The sequence below is a fragment of the Accipiter gentilis genome, chromosome 23, assembly GCF_929443795.1.
Source record: "Accipiter gentilis chromosome 23, bAccGen1.1, whole genome shotgun sequence".
In the NCBI taxonomy this organism is placed as follows: domain Eukaryota; kingdom Metazoa; phylum Chordata; class Aves; order Accipitriformes; family Accipitridae; genus Astur; species Astur gentilis.
The window spans coordinates 11,790,131-11,801,399 of record NC_064902.1 but is presented as its reverse complement, the minus strand read 5'-3'; the positions used below and the strand labels follow the sequence as shown (position 1 = coordinate 11,801,399).

The 11,269-nt window shown below is 43.9% G+C and overlaps 1 protein-coding gene across 3 annotated transcripts in view; it reads left to right on the top strand.

Moving 5' to 3' along the window:
- Positions 1–6,457: 6,457 nt before the first annotated feature.
- Positions 6,458–11,269, top strand: part of EEFSEC (eukaryotic elongation factor, selenocysteine-tRNA specific) — a 131,455-nt gene continuing 126,643 nt past the window's right edge. For 2 of the 3 annotated variants that reach the window (XM_049826345.1, XM_049826348.1), the window contains exon 1: positions 6,458–6,757. In XM_049826345.1, the coding sequence (XP_049682302.1) occupies positions 6,472–6,757 (286 nt within the window). In that variant the 5' untranslated portion in view covers positions 6,458–6,471. Of the gene's footprint in view, positions 6,758–6,829; positions 7,158–11,269 lie in introns of those variants that run through there. The other variant, XM_049826347.1, reaches the window with a different exon arrangement.

The following is an 11,269-nucleotide window of genomic DNA, read 5'->3' as shown; positions in this document are numbered from 1 at the left end:
CAGAGGGAGCCCCGAGCGTCCCCCGGCTCGCCGTGGTGCTGGGTGCCCCGGCTCGCCGTGGTGCTGGGTGCCCCGGCTCGCCGTGGTGCTGGGTGCCCCGGCTCGCCGTGGTGCTGGGTGCCCCGGCTCGCCGTGGTGCTGGGTGCCCCGGCTCGCCGTGGTGCTGGGTGCCCCGGCTCGCCGTCCTGGCCGCTCGGGCAGCCCGCCGCCGGCTGGCAGGGGGCCGGGGACTGTGCCAGCGCTCTCTGAAAACCTCTGCTAGGCTTAGGTTGCAAGAGTAAGTCGAGGCTTTCCAAGGCTGTTTTCTGAGTCTCTGTCAAAGGAGGAGTAAGGGTGATCTCGCTAACTTCGAGCTTTCGGCGTAACCGCAGAATGATCCCGTTCTATGTGTCCAAAGCCTTTACTTAAGCATCTGCGGCTTTAATGTACGCTGTAGCTACAGCATATGTTCCTCCTGAGCTTTGTTGGACCTACTGAAATGAGGAAAACCGGTCCACCTTCTCAGCAGGTAGTTTCATGGCCTCGCAGGCCTTACGCTCGTTTCCCTAGGTCTGTGAGGCTACGGGTTTTAGGCTGTTGTAGCTCCGAACTGTGGTTCAGCTGTAATTCTGCCGCACCCTTTGGGTAGCGTTTAATTGCTTGGGATGGTGATCACTCACAGTCAGTTCTTAGGTGGGATCTGGGAAGCTATAGTTCCAGTGACTTCTCCTTGTTTGTAGATATTGGGATCTCTCTCCCCCCCCAAAAAAGAAGGGACTCTCTTCGCATGGATATATATTGTGTTTTCCGTGTTTGATTATAAAACTATGGCTGTGTCTGCAACATTCAAGGCCAGTGGATTAACATGGTATATGATGCAGAACTGCAGTTTGTGCAAAGGGATGGTGCCATCACGGCTTTCCTATGCGCTGCCAGGGAGAATTGCAAAAGCAGTGCTGTGATGGTACCAGCTAGGAGAGTGGCTTTTAGGAAGGATGGGAGTTTACAGTTCAATTTGCAGAAGCCCAGTGAATAATATATATGCCATTCATTCCCTTTTTGCCTAAGGCTTCCATTAGTTTTGTCATAAATTTCGTTCAGCAAAGAAAAGACTTTGCTATTTGTTGCTTTCTCTTTCTGTTAATTGTTCTGTCAGTTTATATTTACATAATCTAGTTTAAAATTGTTAATTACAATATAATTGCACACATATGTAGTTCAACACCTTTGTAAGGGTATCCTATTATACAACTGCTCAGCTAAGAATTTTTGAATCTAACAAATATGAGCTAGCCTTTAAATAATTAAAAAAGCATGTATACTGTTGGACTCTATACATCCTCTCAGGGTCGTATTAGTCACAGGATACAAATGCCTAATATGTACTGAACTGCAGACTTTCTTCTTTGTAAAAGAGCAAATATACAACTTTGATTTCTCCAGTGCATTAAACTGCCGCAAGTGTTGTGGATAAGTCTGGTCAGAGTTCAAGTTTCTGCCAGTTCTGGAAGAATAATTAGCAAGTCTTCCAAGAGCTCTGAAAGCAGTGATGTTGTTAACAAGAGGTCCAGGCTAGGTATGCCACCCCCTCCCACCCCCACCCCCCCCCTTTTAAGAAGGGCTAGCAATGGGTGAAATACATAATAATTTGTTAACTTAGACTGAAATCTGTCCATATGCTCCATGTTATCTTGTTTGATGATGCAGCTAGGCTTGGTTTTGAGACTGTGGTGTTTCAAAGACTATTTAATAGTATTGTATTTGCTTATTTCTTTTTGGTGAAATTCAATATATAGGAATGTAGATGGCAGGAATAGAGAAGTGCTGTTAATCCCCATTATAACTTAGAGGGGGGATAGAAATATTCCATGTATGTAAAAATCAGATATGCTACATAAGATTCTTTAACTTTAGAAATACTAATTCAATTAGATATTTTTCCTGATAAAAGTAACAAACAGAAGTCTTAATTGTTTGTCTACAGCAATATGATGTCTCAAAAATAGAATCGGAGTAGAGCCTAAACCTTCAGCCTGCTAGTGACCATCGCTGTTCAGTAAATAACATCTACTGCCATGATGAAGGTACAATTTTAGTATTGACCTGCAGAAAATGTTATGAAAATTATTTGGGTTTGTATTTGCAGTAAAAGAGGATATTTCAATGTAAAAAAGAACCAGTAAACAATTGTTTGCTTGATATATGTAAGGCTGGCTTCTCCCTCTGATTTGCTCAAGTTAGTATTACTTAAAAGGGTTTACAATCATTCATAAGCTATGCATGGTTTGGTATAGCCCATTGTATTGATTGTTTTACTCATTCCATATGTTCCTTGAGCATCGTACTGAAATTGCAGTTAAAGAGGGGGAGAAGAGTACATTTGGGTGAGGGAAAATAAACAATAATCCTTTAGACCACACAGGATTAATTGTTTATTCCCCAGAAAGAGCAGACTACAAGTGGAGCTACTGGAAGGTTTAGAACTGAACTTAAATAGCTTAAATATCTCTTATAATTGGTGTCTGATGAGTTATGATGCATCAGTATGAGGAAATATTGAACCTCAACTTTAACATGATTTTTGTGATTTTTGAATAATTAACACATTAGAGGGGGAGGGTAAAATAATTTCACTGCAAAGCACAAGTCATCTTTCTCCTTTGTCCATGCCACCAGATGGAACATAACTAGGTTGTTTCACTATTCTGCCCATCTCATGTTATAGATGCTTTGAGTATAATTTAATATTTCACTAGCCAGTTAACCAGAAAAAATAATACCTGTCACTAACAGTCTGAACTGTTATTCCCCAGGTTTAATCAACTCATTTTACCAACGTTTCTTTTGCCCCCCTGTTTGAGGTCTCCTATTTGGCACAGACGTCATGCGATACCCGATGTGGGAGCTGGAGACTTGAGAGCTGTTTTCCTAGACTAAATGTTTGAGGTTACAGGACGTGGCCTAGTTTCACATAAGCTTTCAAATTTCAATGGGACATGCAGAATCCTGAAACTGTCAAATAGTGTATTATTTTTGGAGTGAGAGAGAGTATGTGTGTGTGAGTGTGTGAATGACCTTTACATTTTTACCCTATCCCAAAAGTCTGACTTCCTGCCCTTTCTCCCATGAGTCCATAAACTTTAGCAATTAAAGTGAACACTTTTTAAGGAAGAAATTTGGTATAGGAGAGAACAACTGGGAAGGGGAATGGTGTATTAAGGGGAAAACGAGGAAAACAGCTAAATGCTATAAACTGCTTGCTTCATGAGAGATATAGGAAAAATCTGGAGAAGCTGGGATCCTTTAATTTTGCCATGTTCCCTTCTCCATCTTAGTAATACCAAGACTTGTGTGGGTCTGTGTGTATGGGGTTGTTCTCTTTTGTTTCCTGTAAAAGAAACTGGAAGACTTTTCCTACTCTTCGTAATAGGAGTGATGAATCTTAACAAATGCCATATCTTAATTTCCAAATCTGTAATTAATTCTAAAACTTTGTAAACTAGCAGAATGGACCTCTCTAAACACTGAATAAAAGTGCTTATGTCTCTGTTTACCAAACTTCTCCTCCATGATATTAGTGATGTAAGTGTATTCATTTCATAGGTACCATGTGCACCCTGGTCTTGCAAAGACCTGTGCCTTAGAGTGTTACCTTGCAAAGTCAGATCCACAGACTCTAAAATTCTGGAGACAAGAGGTATGTTCTGAGTGGTAACAGCAAAACTGTAGACATTGTAGCAAATTTCCGTGTTTGTCGTGTTCCCCCCCCCCCCCCCCCCCCCCCCCCCCGCCACACAAGGACAACTGCCTTCCTTATCTAGAGAGTTGCAAGTCTTTGCTGTGTCTAAAGGAAGAAAAATAAGAACAAACCCACATTTCTATCTGACACCCCTCTTTCCTGCAGGTCACTTACGAGTATAAGCTTATAAAATAAAAATGCCACTGTTTTTATGTGAGCAGTGAAATTAAATCCATTTTCCTGTAGATTTTTATCTTCCTTAGCCAAAAAAAAAAAACCAACTTTTTTTTTTTTTGTCCCATAAGCTCTATCCAGTATCCCTCTAGTTATTGTCTGAGCAAAATGCAGCTCTTTGTTTCATAGGTAAATTGGCAGTTGAAGCACAATGCGTCACACCTGAGCTCTTGCTGCAGCTTCTTACAGTGTGTGGGCCATTGAAATGGGCATCTCCTCTACCTCTTTGCTAGTTTTCGCAAGAGTTGTAGAAACTTTTAGGCCTTTATATTTTGACAAAGCTTGTTGAAAGCGGCAAGTATTTTAGATGTTTTGTGAGGACTGCTGGGTAATGCAATTCTGGATTCAGAATGCGAATCCGGAATCAGACCTTTTTCTACCTTTTCCTTCTGAACTCATCTAATAATTAATGCTAAAAAAGAATTAAATGGTAGGTAATATGATACAGGGATATCTGTGTGGATTATAACTGCGTAGGGCCTTTTCTTATGGGAATAAATGTATACTTTCCCTTCACTTTGCAAGTACATATTGATATAACAGGCTGAGATGTTCAGGGTAATGAAGTGTACGTGAGCCTTACGATTTAACGGGAAACTATTCAAAGCCTTGGAACTTGGACTGAAAAGTGACATTATACTTAATTTGGCTCCCATGACAGAGCTCCCATCAAACTGAACTATTCTGCTCAAGAAGGCGATTAACCAGGCTGGCTCAGTGCATTGGCAGTACTCCTTGTGAGTTCATTTTTTTCCTTTAGGGAGATAGGTGTCTCTCAAATAGCACTGAGTGCTAGGAATGTCTGCTATTTTTTCTTCCCCTGTCACTGAGTCATTGATTCTGTCATCTTGACTTCTGTGTGTTTGGGAAGGAGGGGTAATTTGTACCCAGCTTTAAAGCTCTGCAAACTCTTTCATATAGAAACTGTTGTTATATGAAGCAACTTCCTTTGTGAGAGAAAGCCTGGAGTTTGGAGTCAGCCTAAAACCTAAATCCATGATGCTGAGAATAACCTTAGGCAAGTCATGTTATACTTCTGGCTCATTCATTAGTTATTGAGATGTGAATGCTAAATACTATTAGCAATATATATTACTGTATAGGGAGAGCAAAAAAGCACTGTTCTGAAAGAAAAAAAAATCTGTAGAATATAGCGCAAGTCTAGTCTACTTGGACACCTGTGGGAGGTCCATAACACAGTATTGCTTTCTTGGCTTGTAAACAGCTGTTGTAATTTGAAATGGTACTTAGGACTACTTAGTAGTCACTACTGAAAATGCAGAGCACATGTGTTAAGCTTTATTGTGTAATGCATTTGGCCCTTTGTGCCTCCTGGGTTATCAGTAAAACCTTGAACCAGTGAAATGTGCTCCTGCCTTTAGCAACTCAAATGCTCTCAGGCCTCTCCAGCGCTCATCTACCTGTTGTTTTTTGGTTTGTTTGGGTTTGGGTTTTTGTTTGGGTTTTTTGGTGGTTTTTTTCAGTTGGTTTGCAGGACAGCTGTTAATCACTGTTAATAATCATGATTATTCTTAAACCCTTAAAGGTGTGATTTTTTTAGGAAGCATCCTATGCAACATAAACATACTTTTACAGGAAAATGACTTATGCAAACCCAGATGTTGGTGATTAAGCGTAAGAAGAGCAAATGATCCAAATCTTGACCTGCCTTTTTCATGTGAATTTGCGATGTCCACGCGACTTTGAAATCAAATCTCGGCACCACACTTCCAGCGGCACCGGGGTGGGGGTATATTACGGGCAGAATGAAGGTGTGCTGTGACAGCGAGCGGGCTGAGCTAATTAGCGACTCACCCTACAGCGCCTAATTAGCGTGGGCAAGATGAGAGCAGAGTGCCGGTGCCGCAGGGGCAGTTACAACAACCCTTTCCCCAGGGGCTCTCTGCAGCCAGTGCTCTTGGCTCCATCCTCCCGTGGTCAGGCCTGGCCCCGAGGAGCCCCAGGCACGCACCTGGGGAGGGGGCACCAGCTGCTAGGTGTGTGGCCATCAAAGCAAACTGCTTTAATTGCCTCTCCTAGATGAGGAGGCCTGGGCCAGAGGGCCTGGCAGAGGCAGCGCCTGGGTGGTGGAGGATACCCGCAAGCAGGTGCTGAGAGGTGAGCCAGGGCCGTTTGTCAGGGGTTTGGGAGTTTTCATCGCTGCCGAATATGCGCTGAAGATGGCTTTGACCGCTCTTTTGCCGTCCTGGGTCGCCCCTCGGGGTGCCCGCCGTTGAGGCGAGGCGCTTAGCGTGTATTTTAGCGCGCTCCCACGCGTGGAGGGAGGCGGGTGCCCGCGCTGCGTGGCGGAGCTGCCCCACGCGCGGGGGGGGGGGGGGGGAGGCCGCGTTTCTCTCAGGCTTCGCGTTCCTCCCGACTGTAAGCCCGGCGGGGCAGCGACGGGTTTTGCCGCCGCCCGGGGGCTGAGGCGGCGGCCGCGGCAACGCGGAACGGCGGCGGCGGGGCCCGCGTTGCCGCAGGGGCGCTGTTGGGAGGGACCGGCCGGGTGCAGCGCCGTCATGGCCGCCGGGCCCGCGGCGCCCCGCGTCCTCAACGTGAACGTGGGCGTCCTGGGCCACATCGACAGCGGGAAGACGGCGCTGGCGCGGGCGCTGAGCACCACCGGCTCCACCGCCGCCTTCGACCGGGCGCCGCAGAGCCGGGCGCGGGGCATCACGCTGGACCTGGGCTTCTCCTGCCTGCGCACCGCCCTCCCGCCGCAGCTGGGCCCGGGGCCCGGCGAGCTCCAGTTCACGCTGGTCGACTGCCCGGGGCACGCCTCCCTCATCCGCACCATCATCGGCGGTAAGGGGGGGGGGGGGGGGAGCGGCGGTGGCCACCCCTGCCCGGCCCCGGTGTCGGAGAGACCCCCGCCGGGCTGCTGGGGCGCCGCGGCGGGGCCGTCCCGTCCCGTCCCGGTGCCTCGGGGCGCCCCAGCCCTCGGCGAGGTCCCGGCTTCTCGCCGTGAGGCGAGCGGGGCTGCCCCTGCCCGCCTGAGCCTGTCTGTGCTGGGCGCTTCCCCGGGGCTAGTCGGGGCGCCGGGGTCTGCGGCTGCCTGGCCGTGCCCGCCGAGCGGATAGGCGTGAGTCGGGGCGTCGGGTTCTTCGCAGGCCTCCAGACTCTGTTGTGCTTCTTCGTAATTGCCCCTCCAATAAAACGCCAGTACTCGTAGAATAGCAGTCTGTAACCGTGAATTGTTCGGACGGTCAGGCCTGCTCGGTTCTCTTACGCTTACTTGAAAAGAAAGTTTTCTTTATTGTGTACGGAGACCTTGTGTTTGTGGTTTTTAAGGGCAGTATTAATTTCTGTTTTCTCTTTTCTTAAAGCTGTTGGAGTTTGATATTCCCTGTGGTTGAGAGCTGTGCCGTGCTTGCTGGACAGGCTCGTGCCGAACTTTTGTCTTGGAGAGACTGGGGAGTTTTGAAATGATAATCTTACGTTTAGAAATAATTTTGTGGATTTTAGTAACTTTCCGTTCTAGTCTTCGTAGATGATACCGGAAGGTTAATCTGGTTTGCATTACAGCTCATTTTAAATTAGTGCACCTTGTTCTATGAGAAATAACACCTCTCCCTTCCATCTCTTATGAAAAGAGTTAAGAGGTGCTTGGTGCTTGACTAAGGATATAATGCAGTTGCAGCTGCAGGCTGTTTAAAGTAGTCACAGGTTGGTAAACTGCAACTACAGGGACCTCTGAAAGTTCAGTTCCTACGCATTTCCTCTGCTGGTGTCTCTTTAGTGTCAGCTAGGTGGTAGTTTTGTAATGCAGTCTATTTCTTCTCAGCTAGACTGAGGTTCAGACCAAGTTACTTTTCAGGATGTATGGCTTAACCCCTTTTTGAACAGATGTAGTATTTGTAAATGGTGTTAGCAGTAACTGCATTGCATTGCTTGTATTTCTTTTGGGTAGGATAATAAACATTTATCTATTTCTGGATTTCAACAGCAGTAAAGTAGTCTGTACCATTAATGTGTGCTTTACAGCTGCATGGGAGGAGTGGCTGTGTGCTCAGTTGGAGAAACCCCTGGTCTTTTGGTCTTCTTTTGTACTTTACAGTCAGCTGTCATTCTTAAGTAATTGCAAGCACCTCGTTATATTCTAAAGAACAAAGTTTACTTTGGCAAATGGTAACTTTTCTTGGATGTACTGAAGAGTGGCTTGTAGTTAGACGTTCCTTTCTGCCAGAAACAACTAATCTGAGTGGGGTAAACTTTCTCATGAAGAGGACGTGGGAAAACTTGGAAAAGCAGCTGCTTTTATCGCTTTAACACTTATCTAGCGTGATTGTTTAATACGTAGGCTTCTTGTTGCTTCCTATTGTTTTTATGAAGAACTTCAAAGCATTTAGTCATAGCTGTCCACATCGGTTGAATAAGTTATTTAGATTTCCTTATTGATAGGCCATGTTGGGAGAAGAAAAAAATGTGGGCAGTGGACTGGACCAGATAGCATGATAGAGTTTTCTTCCCAGCAAAAATGATTCTTTAGAGGTATCGAATCAGACACATAAGCATGTCAAACTCTCTTAGTTCCAGTTATACATGACTATGTGTCTTAGTGAAAACGTTTGATTAGTGTGACTTACTGCAATTCTATGTATTAAGAAAGAGTTGTAGAGAAAATGCAGTATTGTGTTAATACTTGGTTTCAAGAGTTAGAAATTTCAGTTTTCTTCTTGATAATGGGTGCTTTTTTTTATGACCAGGTTTAAAATGTGAAACCTTGATAAAACATGATCTGTGCCTGTGGGACTATTTAGGTGTTTACAGTTTTAGTGTGGTTTGGTGAAACTCAAACTGATGTATAGCATATATTGTGTAACAGAATACATCCTTCAGTGTTTAGGTGTCACTATTTCAGTATTGCCAACTTTTCCAGCTCTTCAGAAATGGAAAGCCAGGCCACCCAGATAATGATACTTAAAAAATTTAATTTGTTTTCATCTGCTTCCTAATCATGAGTGCTCAGGGTTCACCATTCCAAGTGTTTTTTTTTTTTTTTGCAACCAGGAATGCTGCTACTTTTTTCTTTTTTTTTAATGGAATCTGCGATTTCCCTGTTACTACAGATTTTTTTCTGTATATAAGGTTTTTAAATAAAATGTAAGTGCAAAGTACTTTATCTTCCTACATTTATTCTGCGCCTCAGATTTCTCACACCTCTAAAATACTGCTCTTCTGAAATTGTCCTGTGATAACTGTAGATGTGAGTTAACCTACAGAAAAGCTAGAGACAGGAAGCTGTGGGAAAGGGAGCTAGATGCAAGGAATCAGAAGGTGGAGTGACAACTCCAGAGGGCTCTGAAGTAGCCTTCTGATATGTTAGTCATGTGCATGCAGCTTTTGCGGTAGAAGCTACAGGTGTGAAAGTATGTTGTTGCATGGTCTTATTGTCTGAAGCTCCCTTTTCTTTTAATTGAAGATGGTGTAAACTAGTTGGCTCCCCCTTTGAGTGACCCCATCTTATGGAAACGCTGCCTGCTGTGGCTGGGTAGCACCAGCATTATTCAGTCCCATCTCCCACAAAGCAACTAGCTCAAGGAGTTCCTTACTGGCTTCACAAGGGAAGCCAGTATTTTTTGTTTTGGGGTTTACTTTTAAATCTCAGCTTTAGTCTTCCAGGGTGCCATTCTCAGCAATGATGTCCCAGGCTATCTTCTAGTCCAATTCCATCTTCTCTGTCATCTTTTCTGTGCTCCCAGAGTGCTCTAAGGGTTAACTCCTTTGCTGTACAAAGCTGATAAATCTGCTTACAGATTAAATGATACTATTTACCATTCTTTAACATATTTCTGTATCTAGCTAATTCTGGAAGTGGATTTTTTCATGGCTGAATCTAGTATTGCATTTTTGTCATGCTATACCAGGTAGTGCTTGACCTTGCAAATGCTTCTCACAGTCACTCACAAGATGCTTATTTAGAGACAATACCTTAGGATTAAATGAATGCAGAATATTTCAGCAGTAACCAAATGGAATGGAAAATGGAAGTCATATTTCATTCTGTGTGGTTACATCTTTCTTGCAAAGCTTGTCCTTGAAAACAAAACATATCAAATGTTAAATCAAAAGATTTTTTTTTTTTCTTACCTGCATGCTGAGAAATGGAAATGTTGCAGACAGTTCCACCCAAGATGCTTTCTTAAAGTTGTAGCTGGAAGGTGATAGTCAAGGTTAGAATGGAATAAATGATAGGCACTTGACTTACTACATCATGGCTTTCACTTGTATTTAAAACATACTGGTTTATTCTTCAACAGCAGACTCGTGTGTGTCTGATGTGGCAGGATGGTATTAAGTTATTGTGGATAGCTGTACGGCTTGGACTGTGTCATGTATTTCTTTTTGTCTTACTTTTTTGATCAGTGAAACAGAAGTCTATTTTACAATAATTTCAAGACTTATCCTGTGCTCTAGCAGGACCTTTTCTGTCTATCATGTATCAAGCAATGCAACAAATACTGTACTTACAGCCATACATAGTTGACTTGCTAAACAGAAAACAAACCTGAATAACTGAATTTCAAGGTTCAATTCTTTAGCTTGTCACAAGCAGTGAGAAGCCCCCACATATCAGCCTTATGCTTGCTTTCTGCACTGAATGAAGGACTGCAAAATGCAATACTGCTGTTTTTATCATTACTGCTTGGTTCTATTGCTATAGAGATGGAGCGGTGTTTTGTTAAAATTTCACACTGAGATGGGGTAGTTTCTGTCACAGTCCTGTGTTGTGTTTGGTTGTTGTGTTTTTTTTAGCGTCTGTTCTTTTGTTAACTTTTGGCGCTCTGATCTTCCACAAAGCTGATGTTAATGTCATCAAAGTAAAATAGGAGTTGCTTTTACATTTGTTTGTCGCAGACCTATGCATCCAGTAGGGTCTGGAACAGTTTCTCAAATGAGTTCAGCAGTAAGGGATGCCTGCAGAGAGGTTATATGAGTTAATCTGCCAGAAGAAATTCAATCCCCATATTTCATTTTAAGACCACTTTGCGTAGCAAAGTAGTTTAACCAGTAGCAGATTTTTTACTTGCTGATGGTTAATTTCATGCCCTACAAAGGGTCAGCACACTAATACAGGAGAACATGATTACCTCATCCTAGCTTTCCCCCCCCCCCCCATGCACACAGTGAAGGGATACTGCAGTGTTTGTTTTATGTGAGCTGTTGTCAGATGCCCTTTATCTGTTTGATTTTGAGATGGGTCCTCAAAAGAACTTCTAAAAAAGAAAGTTGTCTTTTTTCTCTATGAAGTTCAAAGGACAGAGTAGCCTTATAGGGTTTTAATTGGAGAGCTACTGCTTGACCCCGGTTGTCTAA